Source organism: Crocuta crocuta, unplaced genomic scaffold (genome assembly GCF_008692635.1).
Source record: "Crocuta crocuta isolate KB4526 unplaced genomic scaffold, BGI_CrCroc_1.0 scaffold129, whole genome shotgun sequence".
Lineage (NCBI taxonomy): Eukaryota > Metazoa > Chordata > Mammalia > Carnivora > Hyaenidae > Crocuta > Crocuta crocuta.
In genome coordinates this window covers 14952682-14974745 of record NW_027551571.1, presented here as the reverse complement: position 1 = coordinate 14974745, position 22064 = coordinate 14952682, and the positions used below count along the sequence as shown (strand labels likewise).

Here is a 22064-nt window from a genome sequence, read left to right as displayed (position 1 = left end):
CTATTTTTCCCCTTCCCTTTCCCTATGGTGCTCCGTTAAGTTTCTCCTGTTCCACAATGAGTTAAAACATTTGGTATCTGTCTTTCTCTGCCTATCAGATTCGTTTTTGATTCCCAAATCACAAAAGTGATGTGGTCTGCAGACACAGAGAATAGCACACTGACTTCAGCTCTCATCTTCATTTGGTTTTTAACACCTAATTTTTTCAGCCATCCTCTTTAAAGTGAAAACCCATTTCCAGAAATACTAACACCAGCTCCTCCTGCAGAAGGTCATAAAATAGTTCTAATCAAATGCTCAGAGAAATGGGGTTGGGGGCGAACCCTTTCTCCAGCCTTTCCACAATTCAGAGGTGCAGGTATGGCCTGCCAAGACCTCTTTTAACCATATTAATAGAGCGTGGATACAAAGCAACTGGCCACTGCAGGGAGTTTAGCTGCCCAAGGAGTTCGTGGCTAAAGACAACAACACATAAATGAGGAGAAATGTGGACCCAAGTGCCAGGAACAAGCCAAACGTTGTTGTTCCAGGAGGAACCCTTCTGGAACCATCCTTCTCACCACCAGAAGACCTAAACACGTCACAAGTAGTTTGTTCCTCCTGAACATACAAGCACCAGCTCGTGACCATAAGTGCTGGCCTGAGCAGCACCTGCTGATGTATCCAGCAGTCCCCTGTTCGGCTTCATTGCTGGAGCTCCTCACCCCCACCCCTGCTTTGCACCCCACCAGCAGTTACACCCCAGGCACTTTCACACTCCTGGCAGCCTACCTGCAGTGTTCTGCACCAATCCCCTGTCCGTGCATCTTGTGTCCCCAAGGAGACTGGAGGTACCCTGTGGACAGGCCAGTCTCAGCCGTGGGTCCATCCCCTCACTGTGCCCGCCCATCCACCACGCTTTAGGATGGCATCTGGGTCAGTAACCCAGGGCTGCTGAATATCCATGCGATGTTGGATTCCCCACAGCTGGGAAAGGAAGTGCCCCTTGGTGAATGTCTCCTGTGGGAAGAAGGGAAGGATGTGTGGAGAAGGTTCTGGGGTGTTTAGGGGCAACAGGCCCTGTCCACCCACCACCCAGCATCTCCTCGCTGGCCTCCCCATCCCTGGAGGAAACTCAGGAGCTGCTGCATGTAGGGAAACCGTCCTCTCCTCAATTTTCCAAGAAGATAAGGGTGGCGGGGGAGGGGGAGAGTGGTAGTCGGGTGGGCACCTCACTAGTTTCTTGACCATTTGGGCACGTAGACTCTTGCTGTGATTGAGACTAGTCCCTCAGGACACCCCATCAGGCCTCCTTCACCTGCCCCTCTGATCCCTCTCAGTGGGCTGAATCTCAGGCAGATGATCCACAGCCACAGCACTGATGAACATGAGGGGCACCCTGCCACCCCAAAGTTCACCAAAACGCAAAAGAAAGGAAAATGTCCCAACCAAGAGGCTGTTAAGGACTGGACCAGAAATGGCTACAAAATCAGAGCAGGGAGCAGAGGTAGGTTCTGTCCACGTGCCCAGTCATCTCCTGAAGGCACCGACGGGCCCTGCCAGGGCTCTCCGGTGCAACGCGCCCTCGGCCTCGGGGCCCCACTCTAAGCAGGCCGGAGGAGAGGCCTGCCGCGGCCCTGGCTGGATCTGGGCTCAGGCCCCTGGCCGGCCCCTCCTGCAGCTCAGAGGCCAGGTGAGCCCGGTGTGCAAAAGCAAACAGGCCCGGCTGCCCTTTGGACCTTTTGCAATTCGCCGGGCACGTTCTGTAAGCCCGGGCGCTGCGCGGCCTGGGCGGGAGGCCCGGTATAAATGGGGCGCGGGCGCCGGCCGCGCATTCCTAGCTGNCATCGTCGGAAGACAGGAGACGCCCAGCAATGTCTTTCTCCTTTTCTTACAGAAGACGAGGTGCCGGAAAATGTCAGCCCCGGCTGCGCAAGTAAGGCGCTTCCCCACTGGGCAGGGCAGGGCGCCCCCAGCCCCCAGGCCACCCTGCTACACGTCTGCTCACTAAAATGCTGGGATGCTGGGATGGGTGTGCACCGCTCTGAGCCCCAGGAAGCCGGTTCTTTGAGCCTCTGCCTACCTCCAAGGGAGCTCAACTTTGTTCTACTTGCGGTTCTAGTCTGTCCCAAGAGCATGGCCTGGGGGCAGCGGGGGGTGGGGGGGGGAGGGACTGTCACACCGTGGGCCCGTGGATACTTTAAAGAGACAACACCATCTGCTTATCAGTGGCTAATCATTAATTCGAAGCACAGGAGGGTGAGGAAATGCTTACTTTAACCTTTGTGCAGAAATCCAGACCCCTGTTCCTTCTATTTACCTGACCTCTCGGGGTCAAAGGAGCTGGCCTTGCGGTGGTACCCAGTGAGTGATCTCCCGAAAGCTGGAGGCTGGCCTCCGATGGGGCAGCACTGCCATCTTGTGGCCATCTGGCGTCACTGCATCCGTGCTCATGCCCCAAATACCCTTTTTCTCAAATTGAACAAACTCCTCTCCAGCACAATGGAAACCTCCAGAAATTCCCTCTTTGAGGCTTTTTTTTAAGACAGATACCCAAAAAACGGAATGAACTCTGCCTCATGGATTTGTTATAACTAAAAAAGAGCAGAATTGTGGTATTTTCAAGCCGAAAAGGCATTAGAGGTATTTGCTGCTCTCTCCTGTAGACTTTCTGAGCTGCATTGTTTAACACTCCTCTCCTTGCACCTCAGATGAAACATTCAAAAAATGCCAGCAAATTTAAACATTACCCTAAATGAAACACAGTGGGGAAGTTACATCGGTAAAGGGAAATTAACTATAATGCAGTCAATTAAAAATAATTTGAGTCCAGAGGCACCTGGGTGGCTCAGTTGGTTGACTGTCTGACTCTTGATTCAGCTCAGGTCATGATCTCACAGCTCCTGAGTTCCTGCTTGGGATTTTCNTAAATAAATAAATAAATAAATAAATAAATAAATAAATAAAATTATTTTAGTTTAATTTCCATTTTTCATGATCTGGGCCACCGTCCCTCTATTCCCAGAGTTGACAATCCTTGGGGGAGTTATCTGCTATGTAGTTGACCTATTTCTCCTCATTTTAGAAGCAACTCGGTTCAAGCACCTCCGGAAATACGTGTACAACTATGAGGCTGAGAGTTCCAGTGGTATTCCTGGGACCACTGATTCAAGAAGTACCACCAGGATCAACTGTAAGGTGTGCAGGGAAGGAGGGAGGCACGGAGCCCACGGCTGAGCAAACCCCGCTCGTGCTGGGACGGCTGTGACCTGGAAGTGCAGGGACTGGCCCTCAGTTTGAAATCAGCCACCTTGCTGAGTTGTCTGCCACAGAAAATTTTGCCAACCAGATTGATTTTTCCATGAGTTTTCAAGATGTCGTTGGAATACATGATCTAGAACATCAGCATTGCAGGACGGTAGATTTAATGTGATAAGAGAAGCCCAGTGGGTGAGCTGAGGGAGGTGGGCATCTCAGGAAAGAATTCTGAAGTGCACTTTTTATACGCTAAGCCAAACAGAGTCTTTGCTACAAAGAAAAAGAAAAAAGAAAAATTTAAACATGCAGCTTGTTGTCAAGTAAAATTTTACCTGTGGTTCAGATGACTGTATTCATGCCCATGTTGATATGGAATGGATCTAAGGGCCACTAGTGGGGTTTGTGTTGGGGAAGAAAAGTCAGGCTGAGACGCTGACCAAGGGCCCCATAGTCTGTGCTGTCATCTAAGGTAGCCATTCGCCACATATGGCTATTTAAATTGAGTGAAACCTAAAATTCAGTTTCTTAGCCACCCTAGACACATTCCAAGTGCCCATGGCTAGCGGCTCTTATATCAGACAGCACACATATAGAACGTTGTCATCATTGTGGAAAATTCTTGAACAGTGCTAGATAACACCTAAGGATCTCCATAAACACTAGCTCTGTGTGAAGGTCTGAAGAGGCCCTAATAGATACAAACAGTTGGGTTTTTAGGGGGTTTTGGTGACATTAAGGAAACACTGGTGCTGAAACCAATGATAGCCTGCTTCCTGCTTCCTGTTGTTCTTCCTCTTGCTCTTAGGCATCATTCCCTCTACAAAAATATGTCCTCCTTTACATGCACAGGGGCGGATGTAAGAAACTTGGTGCCTCAGAATGTAGAAAAGGCCAAAAACAGGACTAAGTCTATTGATTCATGGAGGACCCAGAAGGCACGTTAAGGACACACATAGTGTGGGGAGCAGATATTACAGTCCCCAGTGGTACTTCCCGTGGTGTCCTGATTAAAGAGTAAGGCCTGGGCTGCGGAGGGCCTTACATTCTTGATGGAGAATCTTCAGGGGCTGCTGTGTCTCCTCAGGTTGAGCTGGAAGTGCCGCAGCTCTGCAGCTTCATCCTCAAGACGAGCCAGTGCACACTGAAGGAGGGGTATGGCTTCAGCTCTCGGGGGAAGCTGCTGCTGCACAAGACCAAGAACTCTGAGGAGTTTGCTGCTGCCATGGCCAAGTAAGGCACAGGCCTGTGCACACTTCTGACTCTGGGAGTTGCTGCACATATCATGCATGTGTGTGTGTGTGTGTATGTGTGTGTGTCCAGCGAAGGATGAATGTATGTGTTTATGGGAGGCGCGTGGGTGAGAATAAGTATTTTATTCCGTATTTACCATGGATCAGAGAATTGCTAAATTGTCACAAAACTCAAAAAGAGGGAAGCATTATTTACCCTCCCCTAGTGAAGTTCCCCTAATTATCATTTAAATGTGTTTCTTAAAAAATCTCATGCTTTAAAACTCCTTGAGACAATAAGGCTGAGGTGGTTGATTTAAGTAAGTGAATTCTTGTTAGAAGAATTAAACAAGACAGGAACCCGGTGCTCTTCGGTGGGGAGGGGTGGGTCCCAGCAAGACTTGTTGGTTTGTCTACGCTTGGTGGTGCAGGGTCTGTTCAGTGCAGGGACCAAGCCCAGCCTCCAGTCTAGAGCATTCTGCTGGTGCACGCCAACCAGGCCACTCTTGGTGTTTACAGCTGGTGTGTCTTCTGACTGATCAACGTCTGTGTGGAACCGGCTGTTAAATATTTGAACATCACCCCTGCCTCCAGTCCAAGTCACAGTTGATGGTGTCTTAAGCGTGTGCAAAATTCAGTTTCTTAGCCACCCTAGACACATTCCAAGTGCCCATGGCTAGCGGCTCTTATATCAGACAGCACACATATAGAACGTTGTCATCATTGTGGAAAATTCTTGAACAGTGCTAGATAACAACTAGGGATCTCCATAAACACTAGCTCTATGTGAAGCTCTGAAGAGGCCCTAATAGATACAAACAGTTGGGTTTTTAGGGGGTGGTAGAAGCTCGTTGATCTGGTAGCATCAGACACAGGCAGTGATAGAAGCTTGTTGATCTGGTAGCATCAGACACTCCCTGCCCCTCTTCGATTTGTTACACATTAGACATGAAAGCCAGTGCTTCCGCTTCAGAGTAAGACTTGATGCTTCTGTCTCTCACCAATATTTTTTTCCAAGACCTAAACATGTATGAGATAGGAATGCAGTGACAGGAGGGACTAGTAGTTACTTTTTGGTCCTTACCTTTCTCCGAACAAAAGGGACTCCTGCTCTTGATCATCACGAGGCTTTCCAAGCCTACACGGCTGTGTCTGAAACTTTCAACAAGGGTGTTGAGCTGTAGGAGTCATGCCTGGCCCCCTTCTCTCCCTGCTGACTTAACTAGAAAAGATGCAGCCCTGAATCGCCAAAAGGGAGTCCCCAAAGGGAAGCCTCTAAGATCATAGTGACATGGGCTTCAGACATAATCTGAGACCACATAAGAGTGATTATCCAACAAACATATGAAAAGAAGCTCAAATCCACTAGTAGTCAGGAAGTGTAATTAAGGTAACAACATGGTATTTATCACCTTACGCCCGTAAGACTGCAGAAACTTAAAACAGCCACAGCACCTGTTGCTGGCAGGCCTCCCGGGGAAAGTGTACTCATGCATTGCTGGTAGAAATGAGAGCCAATAGTCATTATCTGTTATAATTAAAAATACTTATTGCCTTTGACACAGCAATTTCGAAAGTCTGGGATTCTAGCCCATGAAAAGAAAAGCAGTAATGTGTGAAAAGCAGTACTATATGCATAAGGATGTTTATTTCAGTGTTGTTCGGGTGGGAAAAGAAGACCCAGAAATGCCATTAAATAGGAGAGTGTCTGAATAAATTATATATAACCATAAACTGGGAATGCTCTATAGCTTTAAAAAAAATCTGTTAGAGCTTTACCAAATGAGTCAAAGGGTTTCTATGGCATAGAATGAAGTGAGAAAAACAAGAAAGAGAAAAAGGTGGAAAACACAATGTCGTCTGTATAAAAGAAGCAATGAAAAAACGTTTATGGGTGAATGTTTCCACCCCCACACGTCTGTGTGGGGTTGCCTGTGTGTGAGGACAGAAATGGAACACCCAGTGGGTCGTTCGGTGAGGAGCATATCAGCAGAGACTGATGTGGGTTGCAAACAGAGACGGGATGCGTGAATCAAGCAAAACAGGTAAAGAAGTAAAAGAATGCCAAAAATATACACATATTTGTATGCTTTAAAAAAATGTACGTCAATGTGTAGGTATATTTGTAAAGAAAAGATGCAAAATAAAAAAAAAATAAGTTAAAAAAAAAAAAAGGAAGCTGCAAAGCGACCCAGCTTACATCTAACAGGTTCACAGTGGAAAAAGGACACTTCTGTGACCACACTCTCTCTGGAACAGGTATGAACTCAGGCTGGCCATTCCTGAAGGGAAGCAAGTTTCACTTTACCCAGAGAAAGAAGAGCCTAAACATATCCTGAACATCAAGAGGGGCATCATTTCTGCCCTCCTTGTTCCTCCAGGGACAGAAGAGGATGAACAAGTGTTGTTTCTGGTGAGAGTTCGGAGTTCACAGTGGCCCCTTGAACTCATCTTCACGTATGTGAGCTCGGGCCCACTGTCTATGTAGAGTGGATTATTCATGTAGCTCCGTGGCTAGTGACACAGTACCCAAGGCTCCCCCTCTCTCCTGGGCCGTCTGAGCAAGTTGGCTTCATTTTATTTATTTATTTTTAATGTTTATTTATTATTGAGACAGAGAGAAACACAGCATGAGTGGGGGAGGGGCAGAGAGAGGGAGACACAGAATCTGAAGCAGGCTCCAGGCTCTGAGCTGTCAGCACAGAGCCCGACATGGGGGTCAAACCCACGAACTGTGAGATCATGACCTGAGCCGAAGTCGGCCACTCAACTGACTGAGCCACCCAGGTGTCCCAAGTTGGCTTCATTTTAAAGCAGTGTTTGAGGAGTCCTGACCACCTGACTCTTCTTCTGTTTGATTTTTTTTTCTATCCCCACCAAGTGTTACACAGAAAAGCCTGTGTGTGTTTAAAACACAGAAAATAATTGAATCTGTTGCCAGCCTCTCTTAAGAATTTCAAGTTTCAATCTGAGCTAGGATTCAATTTACTTGAATCCTGGGAACATTTCTAAGAACTTACTGTGTTCTAAGTTCTATACCATACTACACTTGGGGAATACAGAGACGCATCCTGCAGAGGCCTTTCCTGGGAGTTCTCGCGGGCTGGGGAGAGAACCAAGACACATTAAATACAAGGCAGACTGGAATACATGCCATGAATGAGCAATAGAGAAAATGCTCTGAGAGCACAGAATACAAAGTCAGAGTTAGCTGGGTCCTGGGAGGTGAGGCTGGAGTGCCTCAGAATCAGAACCACCCTTAACTGGCTTTCTTATTCCACCTCTGGCGGCCAGATAACAGCAATGCCCACCCTCTGCCTAAGAGGAAGAAAGTCCCCTCTCCATCCATGTGGCTCCTGCCTTTTCTCCAAGGCTCCTTTCCCACCCCCTCTGAAACACCCAAGGCTGTTTTCCCATGTCCGTCTGATAAATCTGTTGTATCTTCTGCTCCCATAGGATACTGTGTATGGAAACTGTTCCAGTGACTTAACTGTTGAAACAAAGAAGGCAAATGTGGCTACAGGAATCTCCATCCAAAGGAACCTGCAGAAGTGTGATCGCTTCAAGCCCATTAGCACAGGAGTTAGTCCACTTGCTCTCATCAGAGGCATGGTGAGTTTCACATCCACATTGCTCCTTGCACTGAACACAGTCCTCTTGGTTATTAAGATTCCGGAATGTTTCAGCAAGTATGGAACTCAGAGAAGATCCAACCTAGCCTCATCTTCAGAGAGACTTTAGCAGGAAACTGAGGGCCAAACCAGGAAAGGACTGCCAGAGGCCACATGGTCTTTTATTAACTGAGTTGAGACGAGAATCAGATTCCTGACTCTCAGTCCATAGCTCTGTCTTTCTGGCCATTATTCTGTCACTAGCACCAATCCTTCTGCCATCAATGGAGAGTGATGATTGCCCATTTTTGAGAAGGTTCTGGGGCTTAATATGGGGCAGCAAAGCCACCTGCCACTCCTTCCTGTAAGAGGACTGGATGTCCCCACCTCTAGGCATTTGACCTCTGAGGAAGTTCCAAGACCTGTGTTCTGCTCTCCTCTCCCTCACTCCCATGGAGTGATATTACCAAGACCATTCCAGTGTCCTTCCCTTTCATCCCGTATACAACCCTGATCAATACCTGGCCCCTATGCCTCCTGTCTAGGCCACCCCCTTAGTAGTACCTTCTCTGCTGTCACCTCAACAGGGCTCATTTGGCACCATATTACCAAAGCTTCCCGAATGCCTTGTAATATCTTCTGGGATGTGAATCACAGCTTGTCTCAGTAAATCAGAAGGTGTTGAGCAATCACTGCCATGCTTGGCAATGCATTGTCCTTGGGGCCAAAAATAGGGCATCTGATGACCACAAGGGCCACAGTCAAAAGGGACCAACGCACTGGCTTATTCTGAGCACCTGCTGTGTGCTCAGACCTACTCTAGGCAGCACCAAGGGTCAGAGACAGCAGCAGATGAACCATGGACCTTCCACTCAGGGTACTTACAGTCTAATACAGAAACAACGTTCCTACACATGTCAATAAAGGACAATAAATGGCATACTTGATAAAGTTATACACTGAGCAGTAAAGATAAGCAATCCTAACCCCAACCAGGAAGGAGAAAGCACTACTCAAACAGCGCATTGGGCAAAGCTGCTGGTAGATCCACTTAGAGGGAATGGTGGATGAGCATCAAACAGTCTAGACTCAGAGATTTGTGGAGGATGTGGAGCATGAACCTGAAAGATACAAAGGATGCAAAAGTGTACGAGAGCCTTAAGGATGGGCTTCTAGGCAAAGAAAACTGAAGAAGCAGTAGTTTGTCAAGTGTTAATGTGTGGTGAGTAGGTATGCATACAATACCAGGTTATACACACTTTGTACAGGACAAGAGGTCCATGGGAGTGGAATAAGGAGAGTCTACAGCTTGACTCAGCTTGGCGTATGCCGAGTTGCTGCATCCTATTGTCTAAACGTCAAGTACCAAGTTCCCTTCTTTAACTGAGTGTATCTAGTGGTGCAGAACTCCCATCTCCCATCTTCCTTGAAGGTAAAGATCCCTTGCAGAAGAATCAGGTTCAAGCCCCAGGAACTGATCAAAATGCTTTTCCCTATTTCCTTCACAGATCAGCCCCTTGTCAGCTCTGGTGAGCAGCAACCAGTCCTGCCAGTACACTCTGGACCCCAAGAAGAAGCATGTGTCAGAAGCCATCTGTAAGGAGCATCACGTGTTCCTGCCTTTTTCCTACAAGTAGGTCACCTTCTGTACCCTGATTCATCTTTTATGGAGCTGTTGTGAGATGAGTGCTTGTCAGGTGCCCTGTTGTAGGAGAGGCTGTGCCTGGAGGAGGCTGTGAGGAGCTACAGAGCACAGCCCACCCCCGTCGCCATTTTCAAGCAAACAGACAATTCAGCAGGAAAATCTTAGGCATGTAGAACAATTTGATATCAACAAAAGGTATCTGAGATCCATACTTTAAGGGTTATGGATCAGGAAAAGCCAGGGATCATTGCCAGATACCTTGGTTAGAACGGTTTTATGGAGAATTTGGGATGGGCACCAGAGACTTGTATATCCCAATCCATTTTGAAACCTGATCCATAAACTAGTATTTACTGAGCAATTGCTTTATTCTTGTCATTGTGCTGAGGGAAATACATGGGAATTTCAAGGGATAGAATTAGTCCCTACACTCTGGGCACTCCAGACTGGTGAGAGGTGTAAGGTACAGATGTCCTTCTGATAGAAAGATAGCTAGTATGTCCAGGTGGAGGTGGGTGGTGTTCATTGTCAGGGGAGGGGATCAAAGAGGCTGGATTTAATGGTTTGAAAAATAGGCAGGATTTGAGTAGAAGTGGAGATGAGAGAAACACTCAACGTGAAAAGAATAGTGCACTCTGAGGAGCTGACCATCCGTGACATGATGTACTTCCTTTGTTACCAGGAATAACTATGGGATGGTGGCACAGGTTACACAGACTTTGAAACTTGAAGACACACCTAAGATCAACAGCCGCTTCTTTGATGAAGGTAAGATTTTATGTGCACATAGTTGCCAGGGCCGGGAAGTCTGCCCAAGACACACCATGTATCATGGCTTAGCCTCTTGCTGGGTCCTAGGAAATATCTGCTGATTAATGAGTCCAGTGAGCTTTGGTGTTCTGGCTGTGGGCTGCTCTGGTGAGCAAACACATTCCTTTCAGAATGTCTAGTGGCAGTGGGACCAAAGAAAAGGGATGTGTCCTAAAGATACCCAGATTTTCATAAATAGGAAATTGGCCTCCTAAGTCTACCTTTGGTAGATCCGACAACTTCATACACCCTGTGATATGACCTGGAACCTGGATGCGGTGGGGAAGTGGGAGAAGACCTTTGGGGTTAGGAATCTGTCTTTAGAGCAGGAAGGAAGCTTCGCAATCTCTAGTCCAACCCTAGTCCTGCATTTGCCTTGTATTTAAATCTGTCTTACGCATTCCCTCATTGTTCTCAGCAACCTATGGTGGTAGCTGTGTGGGCTTTCATACCCACTCTACAGAGGGGGAAATGACACATGGAGAGGTCTGTGATGTGTTCAAGGTCTGAATATTAGAAGTGATGCAAAATGAGCCCTCAGGTCTAGCCTAAACCAGGACTCTTTTCATTGTACCACATTTCCCTTGTTATTCCCCCACATTTCCCACATTAATGCCCAGTCTGGCATAGGTCAGAGCAGGGTGATGGAGGAGACACAGAAGCTCATCCCCCTCCCCCCCCATGAGCTGATCCCACTGGAAAAGATGGTAGGTGAGCACCAATGGGTCTAGCCTCAGCCATATCACTTCCTCTACTTCCTTCCAGTAAAGAGGTAATCTGATATCAAATTCAAACAAGCTTGGATTCAATTACAGCTCTGCCTCTTACACTCAGAGAGGTCTTAGGCAAGGTGAGTTGCTCATCTTTGGGTCTTAGTTTCTTTATCTTTAAATTGAAGAATAATAACAACCCACATAGACAGTATGATGAGTAAACACATTAAAAGACTTTGAAGTCAGACACCTAGCACAGAGCCAGATACATAATAGGCATCGAGTACAGGATAGTTTTCTTTTCTTCTTTGCTGATACCTCCCTTTCCAGTTTCTATTAGACCAAGAGGTGGTTGAAATGTACAGATAAGCAGGAATCCCTTTGACACTTTCTTCCTTCCAGGTACCGAGGAGGTGGGTCTTGCCTTTGAGAGCACCAAATCCACATCATCTCCAAAGCAGGCCGAGGCCATTGTGAAGACTCTCCAGGAACTGCAGACATTACATGTCTCTGACCAGAGTGCCCAGAGAGCTAACCTCTTCAATAAACTGGTTACTGAGCTGAGAGGCCTCAACAATGAGGCAATCACATCCATCTTGCCAAAGCTGATCCAGGTGTCCAGGTATTTCTTTAATGGTTGCAACTATATCTTTTGTATGACCTATGGTATCTGGCTGCACCTTCAAACCTTGGCCAAGCAGAAAAGCTCAGGTGCCATTGAAATATCAATCCAGTTAATCAACTAGTCAATCAGTTAATGTTTGCTGGATAGAAAAATATCAGCTAGCATGCTTAGAGTTTCATAGGGCACACACATGTGTGTATGCGCGCACATGCACACACACACACACACACTGCATTTAAGGCAGATACACATTTGTGTGTTAATATGGGAGACAAATACTTTACACATTTTAATGGGTATCTTCTAATCCCTCATTCTATTGTGAGCACCTTGGAAAGTTTGAGAGAAAAAGACTTCTGTGCCTTCTGGAAGCCTAGGATAGTGGAGAGAGAACTCGGGCAAGCAAAGTAATACCGAGATTTCTCTATACGTCAAGGCACTGGCTCTAAGTGCTGGCAATGTCAGAGGAAGCACTGAGGACTGAAATGGGGCCATGGCAGTGTTTGCCTCGCATGTTCTATGTTCTGAATGAAGGATGGTGATAACAATCCTCTTTTGGTGATAAATCTGGGGGTCCTCCTTCAGACTTCCTCTGTGGTGCTTCACCAGGGGATAGTGCTTGTAGGGAAGGCTTCCTGGTTCCTGGGATACAAGTTGGATTTTGGAAGACAGTCAGATTTGGAGAGTGAATACAGGAAATCAGGGCACTCCCGACAGAGGAGCATCATGAGTCAAGGATATTGGAGCTGCCTGAAGGCAATCTGTGTAAACTTCTCTGCTCTTTCTTTCTCAGTCCCATCACCTTACAAGCCTTGATTCAGTGTGGACAGTCCCAATGTTACACTCGTATCCTCCAGTGGCTGAGAAGTGAGAAGGCCAACCCCCTTCTGATAGATGTTGTGACCTACCTGGTGGCCCTGATGCCAGAGCCCTCGGCCGATAGGCTGCAGGAGATCTTCAGCACAGCAAAGGAGCAGCAGAGCCGGGCCACTTTATACGCTCTGGGTCACGTGGCCAACAAGTAAGTTTCATATTGGTCCTCCTCACAGGAGTTGAGGAAGACCCCACATCCCTGTACTAAGGTTATATCCCACCCTTCACTTTCAGACTCTCATGCGTACACTGTTTTTCCACTGGCCATTTTGAGAGTAAAGCCCCGAAATAAGATATCTGCACACACAAGTTTGTATTTTAAGATAAACCTAGCTATCCTTGCTGAATCCTAACTCTCATTCGGTAGCTATCACCAGACAAACCCTGTGGTGACCCAGGACTTGCTGGACGTTGCTGATTACCTGTTGGAACAGATTCGCGATGATTGCACTGGAGACAAAGATCACACCTACTTGATTCTGAGGGTATTTTTGGTCTTTTGTATAATATGCATCATTTCAGAACCATTTTCCTGGACACCCCCTACTTCTCTTTCTGCACCCTGATTCTCCCTCATTTCTTTTCACTGCAGGTCATTGGAAATACTGGCAGAACCATGGAGAAGGTAACCCCAAGACTCACATCTTCAATCCTGAGATGTATCAAAAGTTCAGAGCCATCACTGCTGATTCAGAAGGCTGCCATCCAGGCCCTGCGGAAAATGGAACTTAACGATGAGGTAAAGTCCACAGAGGAAGTCTGAACGTAAAAAGTTTACTCAGATTAACAAGGACTTGGAATGAGATTCTAAATCTCTCATCATTCTGCTTACTTTATTGTGCTGCTTTCTAATTGCCAATTTCAGCAAGCCTATTGACCTGATTGTGGACAGGAGAGAAATATTGGACCATGCTGCTACTCTAGCACTCAGAATACAATATTCACCCCACACTCTCACTGTCCCTTCTCACCTTTATTCCCACATTGAAATAATTTGTGTTAAATCAGCTTTATTTTCACCTAGTAGCAGCTCTTCTTCAAGTCACAACTTGAGTACATTAGTACAGTTGAATGCAACATGCATTTGACAGGAATCTTCTGAGACCCTTCCTTGAGCTGGTTGTTCTGAGGGATACTGGTGAGAAGATTTAGTACCAGCATTTGAAAAGTTATCAGAAAGAAATTCGACTTGCATGTAGTAAACCACTAGCAGACCCCACCAGTGTTTGCCAGGCGTGGTCTATGTTCTGACCATAAGACAGTAATAGTCTCCTTTTCTGGCTACAGGTCCGGGAAGTCCTCCTTCAGGTTTTCCTCAATGATGCCTCTCCAGGGGATAAGCGACTGGCTGCCTATCTCATGCTGATGAGGCGCCCTTCCCAGTCAGATATTAACCAAATTGCCCAGCTTCTCCCATGGGAACAGAATGAACAAGTGAAGAACTTTGTGGCTTCCCACATCACCAACATTTTAAACTCAGAGGAACTGTATATCAAAGAGTAAGTAAGAGTAATGTTCCCCCATCTGAAACAAAGTGCTAGAATTCTAAACCTCATTCCTAAAGGCTACTGCCTGCCCTTTATGGAGTGTTCTTTCTTCTGGGCAACATTCATGCAAAAGTGTACCAGACCTGAGCCAAGCTCTTGAGCAAATGAAACCCAAACCTTTTAGTAGCAATTGGCAATCCCTATTTCTATGGAGTGGGAGAAACAATGGATTAGTAACATGATGTGTAAGCTAAAAATAATACTCCCTCTTTCCATCTAGCTTGAAAAGCTTAGTGAAAGACGCTTTGAAAGGATCTCAACTCCCAACCATCATGGATTTCACAAAATTTTCCCGGAACTACCACCTTTCCAAATCCATTTCCCTTCCATCGCTTGACCCAGTCTCAGCCAAAATTGAAGGAAATCTTATATTTGATCCAAATAATTACCTTCCTAAAGAAAGCATGCTGAAAACAACCCTCACTGTCTTTGGATTTTCTCCAGTGGACCTCTTTGAGGTATGTATGATACTAAGAAGAGGCTTACGTCCTCTCTCCTGTTGTGTACAAAACCACAAACAGAAAGTCAAGGGAACCATGAGCCAGCCTGGGGAGGTACTGTAGTCAGGCAGTTCATTTATACCAACTGTTTGAGGGCTTCTTCTTTCCCTCCTCCCTTGCCTTCCTGCCTTCCAGCTAGAGGTCACTTGAAGCATGACTCTGTAGTATTAATGGAAATGCAGATGTCTCATAGAAGCCCTTAGAACCAAAGTCCAAGAAAATGCATGGGCTGTGCCATCAGACTGATCTGGCTCAAACCCTACATTCATTCCCAATCCGAATCTTTTGCTTGGTTATTTATCCTCTCTGAACTTTAGCTGCCTCTTCTGGAAAAGGGCAGATAATAAGTCCTGCCTTTCAAGATTGTAGTAAGATTTAAATAACACGACTCCTGTGGAGTGCTAAGTTCAGCTCCTACCCTGTAGTAGTCATTAAATACTTGTTTAATTAAATGGACATAAAGAGAGGAATTAGAGGCTGACATACAACAAGGAAAACTGATGTCATTTTCTTGCCTGATTTTCTTTCTCAGATTGGTTTGGAAGGAAAAGGCTTTGAGCCCACATTAGAAGCTCTTTTTGGAAAGCAAGGATTTTTCCCAGACAGTGTCAACAAGGCTTTGTACTGGGTTGATGGCCAAGTTCCTGATCATGTCTCCAAGGTCTTGGTGGACCATTTTGGCTATACCAAAGATGATAAACGTGAGCAGGTATGTTTTTGTTAGGTACTCCCTCAAGGAAAGCTTTGGGTCTCAATGCAAAAACGTTTTATCCAAGCCTAGAAATCATCAAGGAGCTATCTAGCTGAAGTGACAGTTATGACTGTTATTAGCCAGTCCTGAGGAGATAAGGACTAGTGTCCTCTGCAATTATAAGCCTACTGGAGATTCAATGTGCACAGGAGCCAGACTTATTAGAGGCACTCCTCTGGGACATGGGTTTGAATTCTGACCACACTGTCTTCAAACTACCTAGAAAAGCTGCTTGATATTATGTTTGTCTGTTTCTACGTCCCCAGAGTGCTAATAATCCGTGCCTCACTGGGTTATTTAAAGACTAAATAAAATAAACTTAAAATAAAATAAAGACTAAATGAAATAAACTGCTAAACAGGTGCCTAACTGGTACTGATTGATCAATAAGCAAATACTATTATAATTTTTGAATTTATATTTCATGATTAACTGCTTTCTTTGGCTCCTACTCATATCAGTGTACTAGCTAGTGGGAGCAAGCCACTTTGAAGCCCGTGTAAGCTCCCACTTAAGGAATAGAAAACAGATTGCATAATCTGGAGTTCCTTATTCTTTAATTTTTTGCTTTACCCAAAATGTGGTTCAGGCATTGGCATCATATCAGGCTTGTTAGAAATGCAGGTTCTGAGGCCTCACCAGGATCTACTGAATCTGAACCTGCATCTTAAGGACATTCCCTAGGTGACATGTTCACACATTTCAGTTTGAGAAGCAGGGCAATAATTTACTCCTAGATATTCACAGGTGGCCCCTCCTCCACCTTCTAATTTACTTACTGCCACCTGAGGCTGAGGCACTTCTGGGTCTATCAATCACTGTATTCTTTCTCAATCACTAAGCATAGACTAAATCTATGGAATTTTCCTTATCTCGAAGAACTTGTCTAGGATGGAGTGTTTTTCAAGCATTTGGCCAATTTATACCGTAGCTACAAATTTATACAGTAGCTACATTTTCTCAAGAAACCCCTAGTATTCATCTCTCATCAAAGAAGAAAGGGGTACACTGGGAAGGGGTGACGGATAGACAATGTTCTACTCCTGGTTAGCTGTAGGAATCCTGCAATCTTCTTATGGTTACATTTATTCAAATTAAGAACAGTGTGGAAACATTGCTATCCATGATAAGACGTCAAGATTGTCGTTGTTTTTCATCTCAATTTGGAGGAGTTGTCTATCTTTCAGTAAAAGGTGGGAGTCTGATTTCAATGGCTTCCCTATATCCCCACCTTGAATACTTGTGTTTAGCCCATGATGGGTGCAGCAGATGGGCCCCACATCAGGACTCTAAATGTTTGACAATGCTGACATCCCATTAGACATTTTGTCATTAAAATCCCAGGACATGGTCAATGGAATTATGCTCAATATTGAGAAGCTGATCAAAGATTTGAAATCCAAAGAATTCCCAGAAGCCAGAGCCTACCTCCGCATCCTGGGAGAGGAGCTTGGCTTTGTCAGGCTCCGTGACCTCCAGCTCCTGGGAAAGCTGCTGCTGAACGGTGTTCACACTCTGCAGGGGATCCCCCAGATGGTAAGTCGGCCAGTCCCTGTGATAGGGCAATGAGATTAGCCCACACTCCTTTGAGATCTCTCAGACTCCTTGAGATCCCGTCCCACAAACCAGAGGGAGTCCTGGTCCTTCCTTCAAGGAAACAGGTTTGCCTTGAATTTCAGAGAGGAAGATTCTTAGATTGCAAAAAATTGGTAACATTTAGAAATTAGGCCATTTGTAATGATAGGTCTATCTTTTAGAGCATTCATTTGTTCATCTGGAAAACAATATTAAGCATTATCTCCCTATATCTATGTTACAAGTTCCTTTTAGCGTTGAAATGATGATTATGAAGGAATGTATTTGATAAACTACAGTCTGCTATTTAAATACGAGCTATAATTTTTGCTATTACTAATTTATTAATAAGGGAGAAGATATCCAAATATATTCCCTGGTATTTAGTAAATAATAATGTTGGCTTTAAGAAAACAGACCTCAAGTTATTTTCTAGAAATGTTATTTAAAAAACAACAATGATGCATATGTCTGTCATCTCAATAGCTCACTGGTTTCAAAAAGAAATGGTTTTTCTTGAAAACCATTCAAAAAGAAATGGTTTTAACATAATATATTATACTTAAGTAAAACCTCATTTATGTTGAGACTCCAAATAACTGGAATTAAGCCATGCCATTCAAGGCTACTTAAAGTGCGTAAAGCTTTGAGGCACGGCAATATTCTCAAGGGTCTCCAAACCACTCGTTCAAAATAACATGGTATCTTCCCAGGGAAATTTCTTATATCCCAACCTGTCAAAACCAATAATCATTAATTTTATCAAATACTCAGATAATCAAAATATGCTAGTCTGTTCCTTTCTGGATAAAAAACAATTATTGTGTGATATGTGGGAAGTCACATTTCACAAACCCCACTTTGATGAGGCTTACTTGTAGTTTCTATCCCCTGTTGGATCCGCAGATTGGAGAGGCCATCAAGAAAGGTTCAAGGAGTGACTTGTTTCTTCACTACATCTTCATGGACAATGCCTTTGAACTCCCCACCGGACTCGGGTTACAATTGCAAATCTCTTCCTCTGGAGTCATCACTCCTGGAATCAGAGCCGGAATGAAGTTGGAAGTAGCCAATGTAAGATCCTATTCATTGTTTTGATTCCTTAGGTCATTCTTTTCCTCCAAGGTGGGTTTCTTGTACAATTTTAAAATACGTGACTAGTCCATGATGAAGTACATCATCACTGTAATTGCCTTATTCATTTTTATGAAAAATTTTAGGATTCCACTAGGAGGCACCACCTTGCTAGCTCCTGGCAGTAAGGAGACTGTTATTCTCTCAAAAAATGAAGATTCCTGTCATCTTTTCATCTTGTTATGCTCAAAGTTAACTGGGGCCCTTCAGCGCTGGGTGTCAGTGTCTGGCTCTGGGGATCTAAGAATGTGGCTTTTCTTCCTCCAAAGAAATCAGAATAGGGGCACCTGGGTGGTCAGTCAGTTAAGCACCTGACTCTTGATTTTGGCTCAGGTCCTAATCTCATGGTTTGTGGGCTGAAGCCCCACATCAGGCTTCGTACTGACAGAATGGGGCCTGTTTGGTATTCTCTCTTTCCCTCTCCCTCTGCCCCTCTGACATGCCCCCACAGGCTCTTAGATAGATAGATAGATAGATAGATAGATAGATAGATAGATAGATAAACAAACTTAGAAAAAAGGAAATCACAATAATGTTTCCTGAGGTGTCAGCTGTCCAGAGATATCTGCCCATGGGTGGGGGCAGTTGATCTGACTTCCAGGGGCCTGAGGTATTTAATGAACCTGAACAGGTCGTTTTCTGACTTACAGAAGCAGGCAGAGCTGGTGGCAAAGCCCTCTGTGTCTATGGAGTTTGTGACAAAAATGGGCATCATCATCCCGGACTTTTCAAGGACAGGGATCCAAGTGAACACCAACTTCTTCCACGAGACAGGCCTGGACATGCAAGTTTCCCTGAAAGCTGGGCAGCTGAAGTTCATCATTCCGGCTCCTACGAGGCCAGTCAGGCTGTTCAGTAGCAGGTAGTTCCCTCTTCAGCTCTGACCAACCAGTGGGAGAGAGAGAGCTGAGACGGGTCCGGTAGCATTTGGCTGCCCAAGACAATTTGGGGCCCTGTGGCCCTTGGGGTGTGGGGGGGCGAGAGCAATGTGAATTACCTACTTTTCACCTAGCCTAGACTCACTACACAATTACAGTTCCCTCGACTGTCCACATTTTACCAAATTGAGATTTAGAATTTACTAATCAATCACTTCTTGTTAGGTTATTTTTGTTATTGTTTATTTGTTTTGAGAATGAAGAAACACGAAATCTAGAGAAATCATTCTTGGGAAATGAACATTTTTATGCAGGAAAGACACCAGAAGACATACCAATCTGTGGTAGCCAGCTCAGCGGACAGAGCAGGAAAGTCTTAATCTCACGATTATGGGATGTAGCATATATGGAGAGCTCCATTTCCAATGATATCCTCAAACATTGATTTACCTTAGTTTCTATATCTTGGACACATTAATTTGTTGATTCAAAAATAGTAAAAATGGTATTTACGTGCCAAATATATACGAAGCATGCTAAATGAGATACACAAGGTCCCTGACTTTCTAGCACTTACAGTTGGTTCCCTGTAGGACATGAAGTGAAGCAAACCCTAAGTATGAACAGAGGCCTAAGAGGAAGCCCAGGAGGACATAAAGTTCTATATGAGGTAGCCTGGAGCCCCCAGGGAAAGCTTTCTGAAGAAATCGATGCCTGAGCTGAGACCCGAAGACTGTGTTGGAAAACAGAAAGAAATAAGTGTTCCTAGACCAAGAGAAGAGAACAGCCTGAAGGGAAAAGAATGTGGTTCAGGAGCTACAAGAAACTAAAAATGTGATGTGGCGAAGTGCACAGGGGGCAGGGAGGGAGGTGACAGAGGCTGGCAAGGATCAGCCTTCTCAGCCATCGGAAGGGTGCTGGACTCTTCCGAAGGCAAAGGAGTTTAAAGTGGGAGCATAAATAAAGCAAGTTTGGTGTTTCAGGAGACATCTTGTGGCTCCAGAGTGGGGCAGGGATGGAAAGGAAGTGTGACTGGAGACAGGAGACTGGCTGGAGTCCGTCACACGTATGGGTTGTGGGTCTGCACCAGAGGGCCGGGAGAGTGCGGGGAGGAGTGAGCCTACTCCAGAAAGTCTTAGGAGGTGGAAACAAGAGCACTTGGTGATTGACCAGATGTGGGTTTGAGGAAAAAGAAAGAGGAAAGAGCAGTGAGGGTGTCTCTTGCTGAAATAGGGAAAGTGGCTGGTTTGGAGGAAGCTGACAAATTTGGTTTGGGATATGCTGCATTTGAAGTCCTGGGAGACAACCAGTTTGCATCTCCAGTGGCACTGGGACCAATGAATGGGTCTGAGCTCGGTCAACAGGCTGGAGCTACAAATACCGGTTTAGTATCTGCAGGTAGAGGTTGTTGAGCTCAAACAGCGATTGGTGTAGGGTAAGATGTGAAGGACTAGCACAGAAATGTGGGAAATGTTAACGTGTGAAATGAGATTGGAGCAGCAAAGAGTGAGAAGGAGTGGCCGGAGAGACACAAGAAGAGCCAAGCCCATAAAGAGTCACAGAAGCCCAGGAGTGGCCACCAGGGTGGATCGCCCTATTGGCAGCCAAAGCTGGCACTCAGGGCTCTGGCCCCCCAGAAAAGCTAGGTTTTAGTGCACCCCCAAAATAAGGACACAATACTGAGGAAAGCACATGATATTTCAAAGAAAGCATCCTTGGATGAAATCGGGACATTGTTGAAGTTTGTTGCACTTACTGACTTGTTTAAGTACACACTTGGGAGAAAGGACTCTAATTAATCTGACCATAAGTAAGAAGCTCTACTAAATGCTTTTGGGAGATCAAGGAAGACAATGCCTAAAGATGTCCATTGGAATTAGAAGCAAGACAGCAATTGGAGATGCTGATAGAAGCAATCTCAGACGCAGGATAACAGTTCAGTGAGAAGCATTTTGAAAGAAGAGAGACCACAAAGGTGGACAGGTTTCTTGATTGGGAGGGAGACAAGGAGGGGCTGACAGGGAAAGAAAGGGGTGTGAGTGAGTGTGTGTGCACAGGCGTGCATTCATGCAGTGGCAGAGGTGACTTGGATGTATTGAATGTGGGAAAGAAATGGAAAGAAGCCAGTATAGTAAGAGTTCCTCCTAGCCTTCTTTTTGTGGAAGGAAAGGGGAAGACCTGAGTTTAGGTCCCAGTGATGATTATGTAACACCTCTGAGTCTGTTTCCTCTGTAAGAGAAGGCACCTCCTGATGTCTGCTGCTGTGGGGATCACAGGTAACAAAAGTAAACAACTTAGTACAATGTCTGAAACATAAGAATCACTGTGTTTGTTAGCTTTGCTGATGTTCATACTTAGTTGTTTCTGAGCAAATCAAATAATTTGGGGTGGGTGTGGACAGAGGGGAGAGAGAAAGCAGGTTAAGGGGGCAAATATTAGCACTGGGAGAATCAGTGATGTTCACTTCAACTCATAACTTGAAAGTAACTCGGGTTTTTGCTTTCTTCACCAGTAACACGTTGCATTTGGTCTCTACCACCAAAGCACAAGTGGTTCCACCCCTCACTGAGAACAGGCAGTCCTGGTCGTCTTGCAAGCCTCTTTTTACTGGCCTGGACTACTGCACCTCGGGCGCTTACTCCGACGCCAGCTCCCCAGAATCCGCCTCCTCCTGTCTGCTGACCGGGGATACCAGGTCAGAGATGCTTGATGTCCCCACCCAGCTTCTGCTCATCTCCTACATTGTGGTCATCTGGCAGGGAGAGGAAAACCTGCTGTGTGTTCTAAGAGGCGTTAGGGGTTTGCACCACCTTTTGATTCGTTACAGTAGTGGTCCTCTATCCCAATACACCTGAAGGGTACTTCTATTCCTACCTAAACGTTGAGTGTAGGGCAGAGTTTCTCCATAATCAAGGAGGGGTGGGGCAGGCCGGTAA

At 45.5% G+C, this 22064-nt stretch overlaps 1 protein-coding gene across 1 annotated transcript in view; it reads left to right on the top strand.

Moving 5' to 3' along the window:
• Positions 1-1366: 1366 nt before the first annotated feature.
• Positions 1367-22064, top strand: part of APOB (apolipoprotein B) — a 39017-nt gene continuing 18319 nt past the window's right edge. The window contains exons 1-19 of the mRNA XM_077751056.1: positions 1367-1793; positions 1877-1915; positions 3065-3177; positions 4322-4467; positions 6726-6879; positions 7923-8078; positions 9586-9710; positions 10405-10490; positions 11648-11867; positions 12664-12891; positions 13111-13228; positions 13336-13482; positions 14031-14242; positions 14511-14748; positions 15323-15499; positions 16886-17077; positions 18023-18190; positions 18901-19112; positions 21641-21823. Of these exons, the coding sequence (XP_077607182.1) occupies positions 1367-1793; positions 1877-1915; positions 3065-3177; positions 4322-4467; positions 6726-6879; positions 7923-8078; positions 9586-9710; positions 10405-10490; positions 11648-11867; positions 12664-12891; positions 13111-13228; positions 13336-13482; positions 14031-14242; positions 14511-14748; positions 15323-15499; positions 16886-17077; positions 18023-18190; positions 18901-19112; positions 21641-21823 (3341 nt within the window). The remainder of the gene's footprint in view (positions 1794-1876; positions 1916-3064; positions 3178-4321; positions 4468-6725; positions 6880-7922; positions 8079-9585; positions 9711-10404; positions 10491-11647; positions 11868-12663; positions 12892-13110; positions 13229-13335; positions 13483-14030; positions 14243-14510; positions 14749-15322; positions 15500-16885; positions 17078-18022; positions 18191-18900; positions 19113-21640; positions 21824-22064) is intronic.